This window comes from Chelonoidis abingdonii, chromosome 5, assembly GCF_003597395.2.
Source record: "Chelonoidis abingdonii isolate Lonesome George chromosome 5, CheloAbing_2.0, whole genome shotgun sequence".
Lineage (NCBI taxonomy): Eukaryota > Metazoa > Chordata > Testudines > Testudinidae > Chelonoidis > Chelonoidis abingdonii.
Genome location: NC_133773.1, coordinates 46,569,040 through 46,593,160, shown reverse-complemented (window position 1 = coordinate 46,593,160; position 24,121 = coordinate 46,569,040). Strand labels below are relative to the sequence as shown.

The 24,121-nt window shown below is 38.3% G+C and overlaps 1 protein-coding gene across 2 annotated transcripts; it reads right to left on the bottom strand.

Moving 5' to 3' along the window:
- Positions 1 to 259: 259 nt before the first annotated feature.
- On the bottom strand, positions 260 to 24,102 carry PLK4 (polo like kinase 4). 2 transcript variants are annotated; one of them, XM_032806027.2, is made up of 16 exons: positions 23,863 to 24,102; positions 22,010 to 22,105; positions 20,677 to 20,772; positions 20,466 to 20,580; positions 13,821 to 14,853; positions 12,914 to 13,014; positions 10,460 to 10,833; positions 9,312 to 9,416; positions 8,722 to 8,824; positions 7,645 to 7,794; positions 5,871 to 5,998; positions 4,842 to 4,933; positions 4,312 to 4,459; positions 3,089 to 3,223; positions 1,946 to 2,052; positions 260 to 908 (listed from the first exon to the last, which is right to left on the bottom strand). In XM_032806027.2, the coding sequence occupies exons 1-16, from the start codon at positions 23,890 to 23,892 to the stop codon at positions 809 to 811; spliced, it is 2,913 nt and encodes a 970-aa protein (XP_032661918.1). In that variant the 5' UTR covers positions 23,893 to 24,102; the 3' UTR covers positions 260 to 808. The 2 variants fall into 2 exon arrangements, with proteins under 2 accessions (XP_032661918.1, XP_074922370.1); XM_075066269.1 differs by lacking the exon at positions 23,863 to 24,102 and adding an exon at positions 22,353 to 22,432.
- Between the last annotated feature and the right edge of the window lie 19 nt (positions 24,103 to 24,121).

Below are 24,121 nucleotides of genomic sequence, written 5' to 3'. Positions count from 1 at the left end.
TCTCAGCATGCAAGTTAGAAGTAGAGTGTGGCCTAATAAGCCTGGCATTTCTACACCATTCTGCTGCACTTTTTCCAGTCCCTATACACCCTTGGATTCAGTGGGCCAAAATCAGAGGCAAGGTGCCCATGGACATTATTCCATGTCAGAATGTTGCAACTAAAGTTGTACCTTGTTACTCTCACACACACACCCCACACAGTGTGCCATCATCTGAGAATGCCCTAGGCAATGGTTTTGTTAAATGAACCAAATGATCTGGACAATTACCACTGCATTTATTTTTTTTTTATAAAATGCTTTTGCAGGGAAATTTCATTAGAAAGTGTTGCTACAAAAATATAAAACAAGTATAAAACAATGTATATTTTTACATATATTACTTGTAAGCCACATAAAATACAAGTTATTTACAGGTACAAATATTTCAACAGTGCAAATGCTTGTTCTTCGATTGCCAGCATTGAATGAGCAGTGGGGGAGGGGGGACACTATGTACAGTTCTGATTGATTGTTCAGGAATTCTTTACCTGAAAAATCAGTTAGTCTCAGAGATTGCCCAGAATCTATTATGTAGAACAACTTTGTGTCCTCTATCTGAGGAAAGTATTACACATTTGTAAGATGTTTCACAAATGACTGGCTAGACGTAATAGCAACCCTTTCCTTCCTGCTGTTTAGCAGACATTGCTGAGTAGAATTTCTTAACTATAAGAGTTTCTGGTAAGCTGAGTAAATTAGTCATTTTGCTTGAATGCCAGCAAGTTATTTATTAAGCCGCCTAGCCCAAAATGTTGCTTTATGTTCATCAGTGGGGGCCAGCTGGACTGGTAAACATCACAAGAATTGAAGACAGACAATGCAACTTCTCTTTGATGTATTCTGGTAATTTCTCATTTTCTCCATACCTAGCAGGTGGAGGAAGTTACACAAGTAAGTAGTAGAAGCAGTTTCTATGTCCAGAACATCCATATATGATTTCAGCAGATTAAGATACTAAAGAATTCAAACTTAGGTGTCAAGTTAGGAATCTGTGAATCCTTAACTTAATGTCAGGAATTGTGGGTGCTCAGCCTCTCTAAAGTCAAGTCACTTACTGATTTGTCTAAATATGTATCTGGATGTCTTGAGCACCTAAAGTAAATTTGTGTAATTTTTTTTTTACTTGAAGAATTCTTGTGTTCAGAACTGTAGAGATTATATAATAACCTGATAAAAACGAGAGAAATGTTGAGCAGCTAACTGCAAATACAGTATCCAAATGGATATCTTACTGTACACTCCATTGTGTGAAATACCTAATTTTATTAATTGAACAGCAATAAAAAAAACTTATTTGCCATTGTCACCTGGGACTCAAAATAGAACATCTACTGTTTGGGCTGAGATCATCAGGTCTCTACACTTAATGTAGTTTAGTTAATTTACTAGGGCATTCCCTGAACTTGGAAATTGTGGACATGTTTTCAGAAAAATGGATATAGTTCTTTTCATTAAAGCTTCCTCTAGTTACTGAGCAAGCAATATAAATAAAATCTCATACTGAAGAGATATATGGACAGAACCCATTCCCATCTTATCCAGGGCTGACCGAGGATACATTTTACTATGTGCTTGCTATTCCTACGCTTACTCGATTATCAAAACACACGTGAAGTTACACACATCTGGGTTTTGGGTTTTTTTGTGCTACAATGCTAGTAAAGTTTTTATCTACACACTATGGACATAGTACTACACACAGACCATTTGGGTAGTTTTCATATGATGAAACTATAGTAAAGAGATGGTTTTCATTTCCGTAACATGCTAATTAAAGTAAACATTTGTAACAGTTAAAAAATAGTAACTGTGAAAGGTCAACATTAGATACCAACTGCAAAGTTTATTTTGTATTTCCATTTAGTTTGAAGGTAATCTATGTGCTTATAGAATTAAGACTCACCTAGTTGTCTGGCCATTTGGAGATGTGTAAGTGATAGAAGAGACACCTGCTTGTGCTACCAACTGGGATCCATCATTGAACTGAACCCACACTGCTCCACTAGTCAACTGACAAGAGATGTGTCCAAAGTTATTACAGCTTGAAAACTTCAAATAATTAAAGTCGCATACCATAACTATCTATTTTAAGAAGATTATGGTAAAATTTTCACAAGTGCTGAAGTCACCTAGGAGCCCAAGCCTCATTGTCTTTCAAAGGGCTTTTTAGGCAGATTTGAAAAATAGGACTTCAGCACTTGTGGAAATTTTACTCTAAGTTTAGTAGACAATTTAGCTAAGAACTGTGCAATAAAATTTGTACAAAAACTAATACAAGGTTAGTTTATATGGCTATTGGTTCTACAGTATGTGGTATTAGACAAATTACTACACAAGTTTACTGACTCATTTAGGACCAGAAGCAGGTCATGAATTCATGTCTGGATTATGTAAAACAATTTTGCTGTTTTCTAAACTTCAACTCCCCCCCCTTTATGGTCTTTGTGCCAGATAAAGAAACCACATATCCAACAATGAACAGAAAATTCCCTCCTAATTCCTCCTCCAGAACAATACCCACTAATGACAAGTACAAAAGTGACCCACTAACTCAGTGTCATTCTATTGTTTAAAAAGGATAGTATTAGTTGACTCATCCACTTGGAGAGATCATTCTGTATATACCACTCTAGAAGAGAAGCTCTGTTATGTCAATTCTCTCCATGTAGATGTTTATATATCTATATCTATCTCCACTAGTTTTGGACTTTTCCATTGTCTTAAACAGTTCATCTAAACTTCAATAAGTCGTACTGGTTAGCTGATACTCCACTCAGGTCTTCTCTCAAGGCTAGTTCCCGGTTTCCTCATTCATATTTAACCTCCCCATCATCATCTTATTGCCCTATCCTGTACTTTCCAACCCATCTGCCTTCAAAAAGTGACCAAAACTGTAGTTTAATTAAACTTACTGTGTACTCCCTGCTTGCAAGTGAAGCCTAAATACATTTTCAAAATTAATTATTCCTTCTAGTTAAAAAAAATACTTAATTTCAAGTCTAATAAAAAGTGGACTAATCTACTTTATCAGCAATTCACTACTCACCTGAGAAGCCCAACCAACATTTTTCACAAAGACAGATTTTAAAAGCTGGGCTGAGTTTGGACTACACTCCTTTTGCTGATTGGAGGAGCAGTTTGTTTCAGGAATGGTAGTGGTGAACACAGAGCCTTCATATATCTAAAAATAGAACACACAAATGCACAACACTGTTGTCCTTACTAATGATGAGACCATGATCACTTAAGTTTTAGCAATAAAAACCTTAGATGTTTATGCTCCTTCATTCCTGGTTAAAATATTTAGTTGCCTATGTATGTCATCTGACCACTTTAATTACTCTACAGCATGCATGGATTACAAACCAGCAATTGACACTTTTCACTATATTCTTCATCCTCTGAACTAAAGGACTGGTAACAGAGCCTCTTTTATACAATGTAAGTACTTTGAGAGAGCAGATTCCCCCTTCTACTTAAGCCTATTTCCCCTTAACCAGAGTCTCCTACTGTCATAACTACATTGATTCTCTACTTCATAAACAGGCTTCAGAACATGTTAGTTACAAGAATACTTCTCACTGAGATGATCAATTGACCAATAACTAAGAGAAACAAACAGGAGAGAGAAATACAGCAAATTGTTCTTATTCTTTGAGTCTCAGTGTGTTAACGTATTTTTGTCTAGCAGACTTTTAAAGGAGGTAACATACAAGATGCTCCTGCTTCTTGATTCAGTTATTTAAGCTTGTTGGGCCTCTGACATGCTGGACTTTTTTTTTTAAATATACAGATAACACTAATACCAACAAAGCTTCATATAAACTGCACGCTTTTAAAAAACCTTGATGATATGTCCCAGAATCGTAGTTTGAATGCTTGTTTATATCCTATGAGACATTTCTAGCACATCCAAACCAGAAGGTGCCTCAGACAACTCTTTCATAGTGCTTTGCAATAATTAAAATACTTTTATATTTAGCAAAATAAATTCATAAGTAAGGGTATCAAATTGTGCTCTACAGCTGTTAGGCACTGCATGACATGTCTATTTCAGATTCCTACAATACCTAGACAGAACAAATGAGGTGAAGATCAAGAGCTTTAATTACAAATTGACAAGCAAAGAAATTGTGTCATAAAACATTTTAATCTAACTGTATTTGTAATCAAATCTGGTAGGTACACAGTTAAATCCATAAAAATGTACCTTTGTATCTGAATTCTAACTAGACAGCAATCCTCAAGTCTACATACTTGTTTACTTACAGAAGGATTTATGTTGGGAACATGACAAGGAGTAGAGCTCACAGTTATATTTCTATCTGCTGAGGTAGCATCTTTCACTGCGCAGTTTACATCTACTAAAGTAGAGGGAGGTGCCAAAGCCTTTGGAGATTCAGTGTTGCCTGGCTTCCTGGAAATTAAAAATAGCACAAGAATAAAAGGTCTTGGTGAATCTTCTTATTGGGAATAACTGTGTGAAGTGCAATGGACTTAGTCAGGAAACCTGGTTTCTCTTAATTGCAATTGACTGTGTGGCTTGAGACAAGTTACTTAGGACAGTAGAGCAACAGAGGTTATCTGTAAAATTGGGCTGTGTTTATGAAGCACTTTATAGCACCACTCATTCAAGAACTTCAGATTTCATATGTGTTTGGTATCTTTTGATCTAGATTTCTTTAACTCACCTGCATGCAGTCTAATTGTATTTTGTACAATGAGGGAGAGTCTATTAATCCAGATATATTTAAATGATTACATACCCAATTTTGCTACAATTTAAAATAAACTTTTACCTTCCAACAATTATTGGAAAAAAGGGAACACTTTCACTTCTCTTTTCTTCTTCCAAAACAGCAGCTTCCAATGCGAGACAAATACGGTGACCCTAGTTTTGTGAAGAAAAAAAATATCAAAATAAAAAAAAGAAGTTAGTTTATATTCAGAACATGAAAGTGCTACATAAATATCTGTAACATGGACTATTTAATGTGATGGGTGTGTCTGGCATTTGCAACAGCCTTGCTAAGGCTTACTGGTACAGAGGAAATTGGTTTTGACAAGGCTGCAGCATTTCTGCTGTTAGCAGAATAGAGAGCAGCTCCTAGACGCACTGCTGTGCCTTCAGGGGGAGCTCAACTCATTCTCCTTTAGCTCGAGAGCTCACTCCCATGCACCTGCTCCAAAGCCCACTGAAGACCCGTAGAATTCTATTAACTTCAATGGACTTAGGATCACACACTATAGGGGCACTGAAAACGTGCCCCTATAGGGCAAGATCCAAAGTCCATACCACCCCCTCTTTCCCATCTCACAGGCCAAGGTAAGAGAGAGAAGCAGGATCCCAGTGTAGGAAGCTTGCAGTAAAATGAGGGTAGGGAGTGGAAATGCACACAGTGGGTGCGTGGTCTTGGTTTCTTATTCCCAAGCCCACAGAGAGGTGGTTTGATTATTCCTGTGACTGCTTATTGGGAGACATGGGGCCTGAAAGGTTAATTGGTAAATGGGTATTCCACTAAGGGCAGATTAGTGGCACTTTTTGCTTAAAACAGATCTCCTTCACCTATCTGCAAGGCTGCTTTGCAGAAAAAGCAACAGAGCTCTTTTCACAATTATCTTTAATTTACATTGAAAGTTAACTAATCAAATATAGGGATAGCATTTCTTTATAAAGTCTGATTGCATTTTAGAAAGTCATAACATTAAAGAGAAAAGTAGGCACCAAAAAGACAGAACATAGTCCTGGAGCCAACCTCGGTGAAAAAGGCTGCAAGTTTAGAAGTGGGCACTTTGCACTCAGAGGTGCCTATACAATAAATATTTACCTCATTTGCATGATCCATATATATTTGTATTTCCTTCAGGCCAATTTCACTTTCTTCTTTCAAAGTGTAGGATTTCCCAGATTTTTCTATCACTCGAGTAATACCTGCTGTCTTGTGTATTTTTGTCCCTAGAAAAACAAAGTCTAATCATTTTTCCTCTAAAATATCAAAAGTTACCAAGTACAGCAAATTACTGCTGCTACATTCTTCAGAAAGTGTCAAGAAATAATATATGTAAGACTTGTTGCAAAGAGAAACATATCCATTCCTTTAACTCACTCCAAGATGAACTCTAAACCTAGGAGAAATCAAAAAGTAACTTAAATAGGTCAACTATAATGTTAACATATATTAATGTATTAGTGTATATTCAGTATCAGACATAGTTCCTGTGCAAATGCCATGCATTTAAAAAACCACCACCACCAAATATACATACATGAGATCTGGCCTAGGATTTCATAGCACCCCCACTTCATCTTTAAATTACTACTTAAATATTTATGTTAAGACAGTGTTTCTCCACTAAGGGTACACATACCCCTGGGATATACAAAGTTCTTCCAGGGGGCATGTCAATTCATCTAGATATTTGCCTAGTTTCACAACAGGCTACATGAAAAGCACTAGAAAAGTCAGAACAAACAAAAATTTCATACAATGACTTGTTTATACTTCTGTATATACTATAGCAGTATTTCTCTACCTTGGTTTATGATATATTTTATAATTATATCATAATGAGAAAATGAGCAATTTTTCAAGAATATGCTGTCACACTTTTGTGTTTTTATGTCTGATTTTGTAAGCAAGTAGTTTTTAAATGGTGAAACTTGGGGTACACAAGATAAATCAGCCTACTGAAAGGGGTACAGTGGTCTGGCAAGGTTGAGAACCACTGTGTTAAGATATTCCAACTCAAGACATTAAGATAATGAAATCAAGTATTAGAGAATAGTGCTCGTGTTACAACTGTTGAAACAAAAATGAAGAATATATTCATTATTTGTCTTAATTAAATGAAAGGGGCCACTTACATACAAGAAAACAAGAGCTTGTTCTGCAGAACAGGTGCTTCTCAGCAGTGCTACTGAAAAGTGGACTTACCTGAATACTGATTTTGTGTTCTTACATAATCTTTAAGAAAAAAGTAACTACAACTACTGCTGCTTTGAAAGGCCTAAGATTGACTTCATTGTATTTGAATGCAGCTATGCCTATTTACACCAGAAAAGAATTTGGCCTGAAATCTTTTCTTTATTTGTAATTTAGAGACATGGTTGGATCCCTTGCTCTTGAGGTTTCTACTAAAAATGCCACAATTTTTCCTAGATAATGACAGGGAAAATCTAAAAGCAAGCACACTGCTTACACATCTAAAATGAGAAACAATCACAGGTAGGGAGGAAGATAATTCACAAAGAGAGTGACAGTAGTTAAACACCACTCTTGTGGTGCGTTCTCAAAGCACTGGATAATTGAATCTGCCAGGAGATAGTGGATATTGTAACTTAAATATTTAAATGGCTTGTGTGCTAGGGTGAAAAACAACTGACAAAATACTAAAATATATACGGTACTTTAAAAAATTCTAATACTCTTTCCTTTTTAAACTTGGAAGCGTTCACGATTTGTTCTTAGGCAAAAAATTTTTAATAAAGCCTGAAGTTACACATGGTTTCTTTTTGATCACCAGGATTTGAGTACAATTTTGCTAATAAGGTTTAAATCGTTGCAGTAAAAAGCTAAAGATATTCTCCATATGAATACATACCATCATAAAAACAAACTTCAACATCTGCAATAGGTGAATTCTCCATCAACATGCACTTAGCATATCTTGTATAGAAGGTAACTTTTGGTGTTTTGGATCTTATCAACTGTACAAATTTGGCTGCATACTGGTACTTTTTCCAGTACTTTTCTAAAAGAAGAAGATTTAAAACTCTTAATTGATTAATTCAGAAGGAAAATATATACATTTATAAATTATAAATTAATTATTTTTAATTTGTGAGGTCTGTCACTGTCTAGCTGTCACTACCTGAAAATGGGGGAAGTCAGCTTTCAAGGACTTACCTGGTAGAATTTTACAGAGCTATTTAAGTGTTTTACCCTGCCAATTTCTTTTTTTTTTTTTTTTGAACTTAGGCCAGTATAGGACATTTATATCCATGTGGAATATATTGTTTCTGTAGATTCATATATTAATACCATTCAAAGCATATGTTAGTGATTTCTTTAATTTAGGAATCAATGGACACATTTTATGAATATTTTCAAGATGGTTTTGGTAAAGTCAATGAATGATCTTTAAAGCAAAAAGTAGGCTGCTGTACTAACCATTCAGTGAAATACATTACTCAATTGTTATATATGGAGAAGTACTGCCTTAAATGCTTTAATAATCACTCAGGCTCAAACTATGGCCACAAAGAAGTAGAGGTTAGGTTGTCAGCTTTGAAGATTATTTAGAAACCTTTCCCTCCCTCAAGTTCAAGTAGTCTGAATACCAGACTCCAAAAAAAATAAAAAAGCTTCAATCTTACCCATCCCACTATGATGTAATGTGGGCAAATAAGTGATTCCTTATAACTAAGTCATTAAATGAAGACCAGTACCCTACCTCACAGCATTATGCAGTCTCATTACATTTCAAACGAGAAAAAAGTAGTCAGTTTCAATTAGAGCTCTAGTTTTTGTCTTGCTCCTAAATGAATAGGCATTTTCTCCATTGTATTCAAAGTATTTAAAAGCTAGTACTCATTCCAACCATGCACAAAGTTTTTTAAAAATCCATACTTTTAACCTTTTTTTTTTTTTTTTTAAACAAAAGAAAATTTTACACTACCTGGCAAGTTGTCAAAGTTGTACATAACAACATCTTCAGGAGGAGAAGGAGGTCCATCATCAAGAAGGAAGCCTCTTCCTTCATTTGGATGATAAACTGTGATCTAACAAAAGCCCCCAAAAATCTTATAGTTATATTGCTATACAGCATATCACAATATTCCTTATCTGAAAGCTGTGGATGGAAGTTACACAATGCAAGGCTTAGCTACTGTATTCCTCTGTCTAAGCAATCTTAATTTATTTTGGCAGGTTTCAGCTAAAAGTTTAGCCAGTTTTAGATCTAAAACCAAAATCAGAGGTCTCTTAAAAAAAAAAAAAAAACAGAAACAAATCAGTCTGCTACTTGCATTTCAAAGGCTGCACTACCCAAGAAGAAAATATCTTCAGTTTCGCACCCATCCTTGATGCAAAATATTCAACTGCTATCAAAAGGATAAAAAGTGTTCTAAACAAACTGATACTCAAATTAAGGTTAATATAGCTAAAGGCTATTGCTTTTATTTGTGATATACTGAACAGTTTAATACTATAGTCACTTGATATTCGTAATAAATGGAAATGATCAATTTAAGTTAAATTAATACTCACCACACTTCCATCACAAGATATTCTGAGAACTTCTTTCACAAGCTCTTGGGAATGGAGTTCCTTTAGAAACTCCATACACACTTCTCCTGCATCTAAAATACTCACCTATAACACACACAAAAAATAAAAGCCAGGTTAAAATTTAATTTCTTGCCCAGATGAGACTATACTTCCCCCCCCCCCCCCCCACAAACGTTTCAGAAAAGTATTTGTTTCCTCCCTCTCCATGTTTATGGCAAATTCATAAAAAAAATGAACAATGGTATTACGAAGATCAAGCAGCTGATTTTGTGCTCCCTGAAGTAACTTGTACAGGTAATGCTACTACTTAGGACAATTCTAATGCTTGTTCAGCATGAACAAAGAGTTATATAGCCAAGTGTGTGGCTTCTTGAAGTGACCAATCAGAAATTAGGAGGTAGATCAGCCCTAATACCTTTTCAAATACTAGGGTAAGGGAGGAGAAAGAACAGATGGAGGATGAAGGGGGAGGGGAAAGGGGGAGCAGGACTTGGCTAGGGGGGGGGGGGGGGGAGAAGCAGTAAGAGAAACAAAGGAAAAGAGACAAGAATGAGAAAAACAAGAAATTGAGATAAGCAGGGACTGAAAACTTTATTTCTGAAGAAGAGAGAAAAAAGAAAGTAATGAGGAAAAGAGGTCAAGAGTGTTTGTGAGAGAAGGAGCAAGACTATTCTCTTCAATTCCAATTCAGATACATAGCTTAAAAGGAAATGTTTTATATTACAACCATGTGCACATTTTAATTTCGTCACATTAACATTCAAAACAAGACCTGTAAAGTTAAAGTGTGCATTTTTCAAATACTTAGAAAAACATGCCTATTTTTAATATATCTAGTTTGTGTCAGGCTGTAGTTTTCTTTTACTTGTAAACTCAGAATGAAACAACACTAACATTTGTGCCAAAAATCAGTAATGGCATTAGATTATATGAAGACTGAAGTTTACCATACTAATGAAGACTGAGATTTACCATGCCATACTAATCTTTGGTTTCTTTTAATAGACATCTTAGAAAGCATGTGAGCACACCAGTTTCACTGAGCAATTGCATAAAAGAAAAGGATCTCCATTTTCACTATACTTAATCCATAAATATTTATTTTTATTTCAAAAAACAAAACATACCACTGCATTTTTTGTTTTTTGTCTGATTGATTTTAGCCTGTGAGCATTCAGAGGAGATACAATACTTCGCAGTGTAGGTTTCTGATGTCCTAGTAGTTCTTTGCCCCTGACTTTTCCTTGTTCTGAAGTTGGACAGAGACCAAATGCAGATGATGGTTGAGCTTTGTCAGATTTACACTGAAGTCCAGAGGTATATTTCTTTGTACTGATCTCATTTATAGAATGTGCAATGTCAATAGGAGTACTGGGATTTTTTTTATCTTTTAAGCCATTCCAAGCATTTCTTGATGTTTCCTGCTGCACACCTAGATGGTATCGGAAACCTCCATTTGTGTTATCAGTATTGATGTGATCCAAAGGCTCTCTCAGCTGAGCTGAAAAATAGCATTGTGTTCAAGTTAAAGGGTTAAGAAATTTATTACTTTGGAAGAGTTTTCTCAGTTCTTAAGGGGCAAAGAGAGGTGGAATAGAAAGAAAGGAACTATTTCATGGTCTTTAAAAAATTTTCAAGATAACTAAAATTTAAAAAATAAAACTAAGTAACTGAAGAAGAAAGGTTGGTTTAGCCCTCAATATTGAGTAACATTTCTAGGCTGAGATCAGTGTGTCATTTTAGTTTACTCCAAAATAAAATGACTCAAATTTGAAAGATGTATTGAACTCCAATACAATTTAAAATAAATTCCACTATGTGACTAATGTGTCAATCACTGCCTTTTAAATATAGCGGGTGCAGAGTACCTTAACTGAAACAGCATTTCTGAATGATTTGTTTCCAAATTATACCACTACTAGTACACTTCTAAATATTTATTTAATTTAAAACAGGAATCAAACTTGATCTTCCTCGGTGGAAAGAAATATTGTTAATTTACCACTCAGGTAATATATGTACTACTATTAAAAGGAGTAGCAAGTTTTACTGAAATTACAATATGGCAAACTCTTGATAGAATAAAAAGAACTTCTCAAATGCACTTTTTAAGAAGTGTTTTCTATTTTAGCTATAAAGTAGACAAATAGAATATTTGAAAATGCTACTGCGATAAATAAAAAATATTTACAATATTCTGCTTTTTATGTAATATGTCAGCAAAAGGGTAGATTAGAAATTTAGATTATATTGGTAGGTGTGAATAGTTATGCTATATTTTCCCACATTCAGCTACGGGAACAGATTGCTTTTATATTGGATTTGGCCATGACTGTTATATTTGAATAAATGAGGCTGATATTTAAAAAAATCGGCCTCATCTCTCTCCTTCACTCAAACAATGAATGCATCCTTTCTACCATGGCATAGAAGCAAATGCAAAAAGAATAAGAGGAGTTGAGAAGAGAGAGAGAGCAGAGATAGCTAAGTTATATGAGGAACAGGGTAATTCCAACTATATATCATATGGTTACAATTCCCCCAAGGGAAAGGGAGTCTGGCAATATCAAACAAAGAAAAATGAGTGGTTTTGTATTATTTAAACCTCTTGGTTAAATTACATCTTTATTATGTACAGTTTGTATATATGATGTAATATAATGCATGGCAAAGAACTCCTCCTTCCCTTCTGTGTCTTTTGTATTTCTCTCCTCCTTCCCTTCTGCAGCTCTAATCATCATCTGTCTTTCATACTCTACACTCATACACAAAACATTTTTATGTTATTTAAAGAATGACACCTCAGTATCTCCAAAATATTGAAGTTAGGGTAAAAATATTCAAAAGCACCAGAGTCCAATTTTCAAAAAAGCGAAAGGCATTCAGGAACTTAAATCCCGTTGGAAAAAATCAGTGGGACTTAAGTGCTTTTGAAAATTTTACCCTTCACACTTCAAATCACCATTTAAATAGGCGCAGAGTTGTTCTGCTTCTGGTCAGTACTGAACAATGAGGAAGGACTATAAAATTCTGTACTATAATCTTCCTGTTGGTACTAGTTGTTTTTATTAGTACAATAAATGAAAAAATCAGAGTTAATGATGATAGCCAAAGGAGAGGATGACCTCATTTCAGAGTGATATACAATTTGACTATCAAGCTTCACTTATGATACTGCAGGCAGTTATTCTTGTACCATTTACTATACTTTTAGTTCATAATGTGTTTATCTGCATAGAAAAACATTTAAATATTGAAGGGGGCACAAAGGAACACATCATAATAATTTGTTATTTTAAATACCCTCCCATGTTTCCTCCAGGAAGCCAGACTGCATGCCTCCCCCCGTGAAAGCAAACACTATTTAATGTCCAATTTCTTTTGTAATATTAGCAGTACATCCCATTGTACAGGATTATTTCACCACACAATTAGATTTGTCCTTTTGTCATAAATAAAGAAATATTAATTTATAAGACAAGTAAGTAATTACATGCCTGGGGCAAGTAACAGCATTTCTTTAGTTTGTATAGGTCATGCAAACTTGACAATTAAAAGAACAACATTCTGAAAATTCATACCATTTGTCTGTACGCTTCCAAGCCACTGCTGCATTGTTTCAGTCTGGGACTTCTGTTCTAATAAACCAATACTGGGCTTCATTGGACAGAGATAATTTGAGCTAAATACACAAATATGTGTAAGTCTTTCCATAACAATAAACATGAATATTTATTGGCTATTGACCCTAAAGCTAAATAAATTTGTACAAAGTGGCTCTTTTACTAAATGAGTAGCATAGCTTTTGTGAAATAAAAGTGACATCCATAAACAAGATTATACTGTATATTTGTATAACATAAGAGTAATTCTATTCCAGATGCAGAGACAGTAACAGAACATGTTGGCGGGGGCTAAGAGAATCATATAGAACTTTGGAGACTCCAGATAACATGGGACAGGTGCACCAGGCAAATATAGCAAAAAAGCAAATATTATTTCCATACATATAGTCTAAAATAGTATAACAATAAAACAATATCTATTAGTTAATTGAAGTTTGACAAATTTAAGCCAGCCAGGGCTCTCATCAGGATGAGAGCCCTGGAACTTGCACATGCAGAGAACAATGGCTACTGGTGAAGCATTGCATTTGGGGCTTTCTTCCCCCACCCCTCTGCAGTCCCTAGACAGCTATACTGGCAGAAGCCACATCCTCCTCCTACTTGGCATCTAAGCCACGCTTGCAGAGACTTTCAGCAGTCAAGACTTGCTCCTCCCCTCATGGTGGGACCCTGTAGTTTTCACAGAGACATATAGGAGGGGAACTCATTTTTAAAACACTAATAGACAATGCATTTGTGCTGACTGAAATTTAAATATATGTTTTTCTACTATAGCTTATTCTACAACATTATGCATTTAACAAAATAGATAGTTCTAGATTTTATCTTAAAGCTGCCAATTCTAAATCAGACTGATTCTTACTGTGTTTGGTGTTTCACAGGTGGAGATGTGTGCTTTTCAAAAGAACCAGAACTACAGGAAGTCTTATCCTTAAATATAGGGGGAATATCACCATAGCTGTTTACAGGTGAAAATCTTTCTGTATTTTCCATCACTCCTACTCGGGTCGTTGAAAGCAGTTCTATGGAATGGCATCTCTCCACAGTGTTTGATATTCCTTGAGTCTGACTACGAGATGCGCCAGACCTATCAGAAGAATGGGCCCTCCGAAGATAACGTGAATGTGGTCTCTCTTCAGTAAGTTGCATTGTTCTTCCCCTACCACTTATGCCAGTTTCTTTTCCCTGAATTCCCCAGTGATTATAAGAACTGCTTCCATCCACAGATGAAATGTCACTGGAATTCTTATTTTTAGGAAATACAGTCATTTTATTTGGGAGTGGCTGACCAACCAAGAGCCTTTTCTTTTCTTTCAAGCAACCACTTACACTGACACTGGAAGAGCCAGTAAAGGCTGTAGAGATTGTGGCATTTCCACTGTCCATTGAATCTTCTACGGTTCCTGAATCTTTACTTCGTGCCGAGTTATATCGGGACATAAAAGGATGATCCAGTACAGATGAAAGACTTAAACGATCCGCTGGGTTTTTGCGAAGTAACCGGTGTACAAGGTCTTGAGCCTCTCCTGACAAAAAAGTTGGCATTTCATAATCTGCTAATACTACTTTATTCAATGTGTTCTTGACTGTGTCAGTGTCAAAAGGTGGTTTCCCAATAAGAAGAGTATAGAACATACACCCCAATGACCACACATCAGATTCAAGTCCATGTGCACTCCGTGTGGCTATTTCTGGAGAAATGTAATTAGGAGTTCCACACATTGTGTAATGCTTTTCATGAGGCATTTTCAATTGCGTTGCTAGTCCAAAATCAGCAATCTTGATGTTCATATTATTGGTGAGTAGAAGGTTAGAAAGGGTGAGGTCCCGATGTAATATTCCATGAGAATGAAGATACAACATCCCTGTGATAATCTGATGCATAAAGTGTCGTGCTGTCAGAACACAAAAAGATAAAATCTGGTTTTAGTAGAATACTTGAAACAGAAAGCATCAAAACATGACTTAAGGATCTTATGTGCCCCAATCTGACCCATTTATTAGGAACAAATTACTAAAAATGTGTAATGTAACTGTCATTATATTAAAGAGATTAGAGGAGAGATTATTTGCTGTTACCATACTGCTTAGCTGTCTCACCAAGACTGTGTGTTTCTAAGGCAAATCCATGAAACATGGTAATGGTGCTTGTAATCCAGTAATCAAATCTGTTTCTTTGCCACTGTGCAAAACCACACTGAATCAAGAACTTGAGTACAAATTGAAAATATTTAAAACTGGCCCTAGATGCTTTGACAACTTGTTAACATGGGGCAGAGATTTTATTTTTGAACATCCTAGAATAGTGTCTTTTAACGTATGGTCCGCAGACTACTAGGATTCTACAGGCTACATCTAATAGGTCCGCAAAAGGTTGTTACCACCATAGAACAGTGGTTTTCAACCTGTGGTCCATGGAGCTCCGCCGACTATGTCTAAAGATTTCCAAACGGGTCAAACAACTCCATTTGAAAATGTTTAGGAGTCCGCAAATGAAAAAAGGTTGAAAAAAAATCACTGCCCTAGAAGTTAGTATATAAAGCAGATTCTTAGAACCAATCTGTTTTGTGTGATGTATAGGTTATATATACACAAGAGACCAGGTGTTTGGACACAGCGTAACAGATCACTAATAAACTGGCACAGATGTCAACAATGTTGAAAACATAAGTAATCTTGAGTAGTCCCTTCTCCCACTAAACTAATTTAAAAGTTACAATTAGAAACCGTTTTCCCTACCACAACAGGTAAAGCAATCATGAAACAGAGAAGACCAAGAGCATAGTCTAGAACAAGAGGGTGACTGCCTTAAGGCTTCACATAGACTGAAATAGTGTCTTGTACCACTGCTTCAGGATTATGGCTATGGCAGGAAGCACTGTTTGCTGAGGCAAATGACCATTAACCCTTCTTCCATCCCATACACATAACATAAACATAACATTTCTTCTCACTTCTTTTCAATTACCAATCCTTATTACAGCTCAAGGAATTCACCCTTCCTAACTGCGTACATGATGCACTCTTGGCAAAGTGCCTGAAGCACATAGAAAAAGTTACGAGTTATTCTAAAATACAGTAAAGTCACCTCTACAAGGCAGCCTTCTGTTCTGAAATCACTCAGAAGTATTCCCAAGTGTACTGTGTACAAGTCAGCTTCATCATTAGACCACCTCTAAATTCAGTCAGTATGACTCTACAAGACAACGTAAGAGCAGGATCTTATTCAACAAATCTTTATGACTTCGTGAGAAAAATATGTTTGTACCACCCTCACTGCCTGTTGGCAGTGCAGAGCCAACACAACTAGAAGAGGAATTATATTCACTTGTATTTCGTTAATGAATTGTTTACAAGGTCCAATCAGTTGCACCTGTGCAATCCCACTGAAGACAGTGGTGTTACCTTCAGAATTGAACTGCATTTTAAATTCGGTAGTCATCCCTAGGGATGTACTGTATTCTTCAGTGCTTCTGCCTCCCAGCTGGAGTGCAATTAAAGACATATTGGTTGGAAAGCAACACCAACTACCATCTTTCAAATTGCAGAAGCTAGTCTACTGGCCCACTCCCTTATTCCCCTCCCCCTCCCCCTCCCAATATATTTAGTCTCTTTTTCTACTCTTCCTTTAGGAGTTTGGAGAGGGTAAAGACCTTAAGAAAACTTTGGAGAGAGAGGAGTGAATTGTACTGGTAAAAGTCACCATTCCACAGAAAAGACTAATTTGGGTCTAGCAGACAGTATTTTTTAGATAACTTTTCCCAAATTGGTGAAAGCACACAGCTTTGCAGCTTCCTGTTCTATCACTTAATTCTGGCTCCTGAGTCTGTTATGGGGATGTCGTCTATAAGGGATGATGCAAAGCTTTAACAGGTGAAGAACAATGAATTGCACTTACACGTATTTCAGTGCTTTAAAAAAAAAAATCCCCAAATGTACAGTAATATCTGTCCTGAACCACTATTCAAGAGACCAACAAAAATCAGTTGTTTGACGTGTATATCTACATGATAAGGAACTCTGGCAGTAACAACATTGAAGCCGACTTGTACACAGTACACTTGGGAATACTTCTGAGTGATTTCAGAACAGAAGGCTGCCTTGTAGAGGTGACTTTACTGTAATTTAGAATAACTTGTAACTTTTTCTATGTGCTTCAGGCACTTTGCCAAGAGTGCATCATGTACGCAGTCTTGTAGCAATGATTTCCATATGAAAAGTATATAGGCGTTGCTTTTTTTTGCAACTGCTAGCCCTGCTAATTCATTGTGTATTCTTTCCTCCCAATGTATCATTCATCATCATTAGCTAATAGTTCCACAAAACAGATTAGGCCCTCAGAACTGTACGGACAGCCACATTGTTTTCATATCCACCTCTATTTTGAAACTTGGTAAATAGTTCCAATGATGCTGCACAAAACAAACCAGACTCCAGCTCTTTTTTGACTTGTGTTGGATCTGCAATATCAAGAATAAAAAAAACAGCAAACACAGAAAATAATGGGGCTGTTCCAATGTTCCTATTAGGGCTGTTGATTAATCAGTTAACAAGCGATTAACTCAAAAATATTAATTGTGATTAATCACACTCAAACAATACCAATTGAAATTTATTAAATATTTTGGTTTTTCTTCTACATTTTCAGATATATTGATTTCTATTACAACACAGAATACAAAGTGTACAGTCAGGGGCAGCTCTAGACATTTCGCCACCCCAAGCAGGGCGGCATGCCGCGGGGGGCGCTCTGCCGGTCGCCAGGAGGGCAGCAGGCGGCTCCAGTGGACCTCCCGCAGGCGTGCTTGCGGAGCTTCGCTTCCGGGCGGCATTTCGTGGCCGTCGCCTGGGGTCACTGAGCCGCTTGTTGCTCCCGCAGCGCCGGCAGAGCGCCCAAGCGCGGCGATGCCTGCCCAAGCGACGCCGGCTGTGGCGTCTGGGGTCTGGACAGCCACTTCCTGTTAAGTTCATATTTATATTAACAAAATATGGTACTGTAAAACATTATAAACGAAGAAAGATGATGTATGTTTTCAGTTCCCACCTCATACAAGTACTTGAGGGCAAGCTCTTATCATCGAAAGTGTAGCTATACAGAATATAATGAGTACTATATATATAGCATCTATATATATAAGTATAACTATATATATATATGTTACATAATGCACTCGAAAAACAGAACGTAAAACGTTAAGGACCTACAAGTCCACTCAGTCCTACTTTGTTGCGCAGCCAATCACTAGACAGAGCAAAATTTGTTTTACATCTCACGAGAGATACTGCTAGCCTGCTTCTTATGCAGTTACCTGAAAAGTGAAAAATGAGGGCAATCACCTGGACTTGTGCCTGGGTCGGTTGCACAAAGTTTTATGAATCGCAAACATATTGTGATGCCCCTTCATAGCTCTCAAGCCACATTCCAGAGGACATCCATCCTGTTGATGAGCTCATATTAAAAAGAACAAAAATGATGCCTTAATTAAATTTGTAACTGAACTCCTTGGGGGAGAATTGTATGTTTTCTGTTCTGTTTTACCCACATTCTGCCATATATTTCATCTTATAGCAGTCTCAGATGATGACCCAGCAAGTTTGTTTTAAGAACACTTTCACAGCAGATTTGACAAAAATGCAAAGAAAATACCAATGTGAGATTTTTAAAAATAGCTACAGCTTTCCACCCAAGGTTTAAGAATTTGAAGTGCAATCCAAAGTCTGAAGGGTACGAGGTGTGAAGCATGCTTTCAGAAGTCTTAGAACAGCAACACTCAGAGGCAAAAACTACAGAACCTGAACCATCAAAAGAGAAAATCAACTTTCTGCTGGTAACTTCTGACTCAGATGATGAAAATGAACATGTGTCAGTGTGCTCTGGACTGTTATCAAGCAGAATCCATCATCAGGGTGGTTGAAAGCATGAAGGAACATATGAATCTTTAATTCATCTGGCACGTAAAGATCTTGTGATGCCAGCTACAACCATGCCATGCAATTTCAGGTGACATTGTAAACAAGAAGTGGGCAGCGTTATCTCCTGCAAATTGCAACCAAACTTGTATGTCTGAGCGATTGTCTGAAGGAGGACTGAGTGGACTTGTGGGTTTTACATTGTTTTATTTTTGAGTGCAGTTTTGTTTTTGTACATAATTATACACTTCTAAGTTCAACTTTATCATGAAAGAGATTTCACTACAGTACTTGTATTAGGTGAACTGAAAAATACTGTCTCCTGTTTTTTACAGTGCAAATATTTGTAATCAAAAATATAAAGTGAGAACTATATACGTATTATGTTGTAATTGAAATCAATATATTTGAAAATGTAGCAAACACTCACAAATATTTAAATAAATAGTATTCTATTTTTTTAATTGTGCAACACATTTTTTTAATCACGCACCCAGTCCTAGTTCCTACTGTATGGAGATGCAACTCAGATTGTAATAACAGGGGCACAAATCTGTGGAGTAAGAATGTGTCAATTTTACACAGTCATATTTCAGATTAGAACTGTAATTTAACAAAGGTTACACCCTAATGTTAAAAGGGAAGATATACCTCAGCATCACTGAAGACCAGTTTTTAATATTTTATTTCTAGTAGCACATGGACTTATAAGGAGGGATGCAAGAAATCTGTTTCCCAGAGAAAAACATGGAATTTTCATTTTTACAAACAAACAATCTTCAGTTTTTATATTTTGTGAAAAAATGTAAATATATTAACTATTAACTTAATCTTGCTGGAAGTACCAATGTCACTTATTCAATGCACACAACCTCCCGCTCTTGTGACTGATTTTTTAATTTAAAATTACAGTGGAACCCCTTTTTATCCGATCTAATTGGGACTGGGGCCAGAATGGATAATCAAAAATTGGGATAATCAGGAGAACTGGCAAAGAGCTTTCTGTCCCCTATTTTAAGATGCGGTGGAGGGTGCTCGGGAAGTCAGCCCCACACAGTAGGGACTGATCACCGGAGCCACAGCCACTGTCAGCCCCAGGCAGCTGGTGGTTGGTTAACATGGAGACCTGAATAATGGAGGCTTGGATTAACGGGTTTCTACTGTATATCAATAAAACATGATGTTCTACTGATAACTATATATAGTGGCTAAGGAAACTAAAGTTCAGCATTTCATTTTAATCACAGAAAAACATGGATTTTTATTTTTTTTAAATCAGAGAATTTGGGTTTTTTTTAATCACAGAAAACTAAAGTCCCTGCTTATAAGTCATAATGGTTGTTATTCTATTATGCTATCATTCCTGTCCCAAACAGGACTAACAACAAAACAAAGAAACTACATATCAAATATATATGCAATTGTAGCAAAGTCTTTCAAGTACTACTAGATTTAGAACTATATAGAATTGCTCCAAGGGAAAGCAGTGACAGTGAAACATTTTTAAAAAGGACTTCTATCTATCAAAATTAAATGCCTGTTTAATGATAAAAATATACTAACTAAAAATGTCACTATATGAAAGAATCCAACCCACTTTCCTCTTCAGAGAAAGGCTTCATTCTGTTCTTTAGATATCTGCTCATTTCTCCATTGTGACACATCTCTAGTATCAGGTAAACGTAGTTGCTATCTTCAAAATAATTATAAAGCTAGAACATAAAAACAGAATAAAAACAGTTAGAATACTTTTACAATGAAGGGAGCAGAATTTCAAGATAGTGTGCAAAGCGTAAGGTTATTCTTACTTCAAGTATAGAAGGATGTTTTAATTGACAATGTATCTTCACCTCATTTTGAACTCTCTGTACCATTCCAGCTTTGTGCATGGCCTTTTTGTCTATCTGAAAAGGGATCAGAGAAGTAGTTTCAAGACACATTTTAAGATAAATCCCACAATTGAATGAATGCTACCATCAGACTCTGCTTGTCGACTATATATTGCATTTTACCAGTTTTTTTGTAACCCTACAGATAGCCAAGTTCCTTCTACATTTAACTTTTTTTTTTTTAAATCAGTCTATCTGCACTTTTAGTTTAAATCACAATAGTGTGCACTTAAAACCTTGTTCTTAGTAGTAAACACACAGAGATTTGGAATAATATTTGATTGTGTAACAAGCAGTTATGCATGCAAATCTAGAAAAACTTAAAAAAGTCACTAATAAAGCAGATAAGATATTTAGGCATATTTAATGGGTAAAATGGACTATTTCTACGCAATATGTAGTCAATTTCAATGCAACCTGAAAATATAATCTTGTGAAGACAAACCTATACAGCCTGTATTAATTCTAGCAAAAGTTCGTTAATATGAATAAGTAAAGTTTATAAAATACAAACAGATGTTTTGATAAAACTATAAGACAGCCTTCCAAGACAATCAAGATTAACCAGCCCAGGCACAAAATTGGTCTACCCACAATTACCACAAAGAAGAAGATAATGAAAAATCTAATGATTTTTCTTTTTTAGCAGATGAAAGTAAAATTCTTGTCCATAGATCAGTGGAATTTTGCAAGCCTACTGTAAACTCAGGTCCTAATCCTGCAAGCTACTCTGTGTGAGCTGAACCCCTGCACTCATGTGGAACCTCACTGACATCAGGCTCAGGCTCTTAGAATATAAATTCTGAGGCAGGAACCGTTGGCCAGATCCTCAGATTATAAATTATTCTCCTGTAAATTATTATAGTTCCGTTGAAATCCATGATAATTTACACAGGCTTAGGATAAAGCCCATCTTTTATATGTTTCTACTGCACTTGGCTTGTCTGGGCATCACCCCAATATACTTTATTTTATCTACCTATCTATATAAATCAACTCTGCAACATGCAATTCAATCACTAGTTCTTAGCCACAAAATCTAATGCAGAGCATTAGATATGCAACCAAAAGCAAAAAGTTGGGCAAGGGAGGAGAAGATACCAGCAGTGAGAGGCAATATTCTCTCAGCAGTATGCATAGCTATAGGAGGACAAGAAAGAGCTGAGGTGACTCGTTCGCCAGTGGCTGCACCTGTGCAAGGCACATTGGCAAACGTGCATTCTCCCGTGTATGGGGCAGTAGTAACACTTACCATTTTGATGGCCACTTCCAGGCCAGTTTTTAGGGATATTGCCCTGTAGACCCCAGCAAAGGAACCCTTCCCCAGAAGGTTCCCCACCTTGAAATCCTGAAAGAGAGACAGACACACCTCACAGTTAGTCTTCCAGCACTATGCAGGGTGCCCCTCTTCCAGGGGTGCTGGAACAATTTTTATAGTGGGAGTGCTGAGAGCCATTCACTCAAACTGTAAACCATGTATATGACAGAAACCACTTCAAGCCGGGGGTGTTGCAGCACACACACTACCGCACCCCTAGATCCAGCACCTACGCCCTCTTCCCGGCCCACAGAGGGGAGCGGCGCCAGGAGCGTACCTGGATGGAGCTCTCCCCGGCCCGGCTGCGAGACATGCCGGCAGAGGCAACGCGGCTGGGCGTGGGGGCCAGGAGGAGACTCAGCAGCCACTCCGGCATCTTCCCCAGAGCTTGCACTCTAACACAGTGGCCAGAGGGGAGCAGTAACCGCGCCGGAGCCGGGCAGCCTTCCCGCCGGCTCGCCCGCGCCTGGGGAAGCAGAAGGGGGAAGCAACGCCCGCCAGCTCCCGCTGCCATAGCAGCGGCGGCAGAGTCGCCTCCCGTCGTCCCGCCTGACAGTCCTAAGCGGCCGCAGAGAGATGCTCCCCACCCGTGGCCCGTCACAGCCCCCGCACGGAAGACTCGCTTCCCTTTGGGGGTGCTCCGCCCCTCAAGCGGGCACTAGGGGCCCTGAGCACCAGTGACTACTAGGATCCCGTGGGACAGTTGAAGCGAGATGGCAACAGAAGTGCACGGCAGGGAGAAAGCGAAAGGGGCCCACTCACACTCCGAGGGCTGTGGCCAAGGTGTTTGCTCCGCTAAGTTCCCTTGTAAACGGTGACGCACAGAAGCCTTTCCTGTCCCTGCAGTACGTAGGGAGACCAACCTGGCGCTCTGCAACCACCCTCCAGCGAGAACAACCTCTCGTCAGCTAGGGACGCTCAGCGATGGCAGACGGACAACACCCTGTACCCTAAAGGGCTGAGCCCAACTGCAGCAACTGGAATTAGTGTAGGCGGATCCCAAGCACCTTTTCACTTCCTAGGGTCTAACTTAACGGCCTTTCATCGCTACAGTTGATCTGGATACAACACGGTTAAAGACACAACCTTGCTAAACAGTCCCGTGGCTCAGTGTTACTCTCAGGAGAGACAAGCCTTAGTATAAAATATTTATCTCTTCCTTATACTTCCTGTCACTTGTATGTGAACAAGGAGGTAGTATTAGAGTTGACTGGGATGTATGGTATTATGGAGGACCCATAGCTAGCAAGAGAAGACTGTCATCAGACAATACGGTCACTAGGAGACAGAAGCTGCAGGATTCATGCGGGGTCTGGACAGCAGAGCAATCAGGCGAACACGCCCAGAGCCAGTAGAAACCATCTGCCTGGTAGTTTGGTCGGAGATCAGGTTGCACCAGAAATACTAGGCTGAGGGAGAGAGCCGGGGTTGCCTAGGAGCAGACGGTGCTATTGAATTCACACTTGGCACCTGCCAGGGTTCAGGCTCCCAGGAGGGGGTTGGCACGACCGGGGGAGAGGACACCCTACCCATGCCCTCCTCCTAGTCGCGCTCACTGCGCCGGGGCGCGCCCTGGGAAGCCTTAGGCCCTGAGCCAGCACAACGCAGCCGGGGGACGAATTCACTCCCCGGGTGGGGGAGACACCACCCCAGCAGGTAGCAGGAGGGGGCGGAGCTGCTGCTCCAAGCTTCCCGTCCCGGAGGAATTGGTCGGGTCCTGCCCTGTCCGCTCAGGAGAATGGTGGAGTCTCGGCCCCACCCCACGCGGGGGACGGTCGGATCCGCACCTCTATCTTCTCGCCGATGCAGGTCGCCATGGTGCCAGCCGGCCGTTCCTCCCGCGTCCTCTCTATGATTTCCCCTCCGAAGCGCGGCTGCGGCGCCCCATTATGGCCGCGTCCTCAGCCCGCCGTGCCCCAGGCAGCCCCTTCCCCGCTCCATGGCCCGGCGGGAAGCAATCTGCCTCCACACCACCATTTTGAAAAATCGCGCCGTTAACCCTCCTAGAGCGAGGCTGCGGCTGACGTAATCACGCTCGATCGGAAG

Bases quoted from the DNA above. Each gene is read 5' to 3' on its own strand.
- PLK4 (XM_075066269.1), bottom strand. From the start codon at position 22,388: ATGTCTCGCAGCCGGGCCGGGGAGAGCTCCATCCAG. The intron at 7,795-8,721 runs GTAGTGTAAAAT...TTCTTCTTTTAG, and splicing joins CAACTTTGACAACTTGCCAG to AAAAGTACTGGAAAAAGTAC. The intron at 4,934-5,870 runs GTAAATATTTAT...TCACAAAACTAG, and splicing joins ATATGGATCATGCAAATGAG to GGTCACCGTATTTGTCTCGC.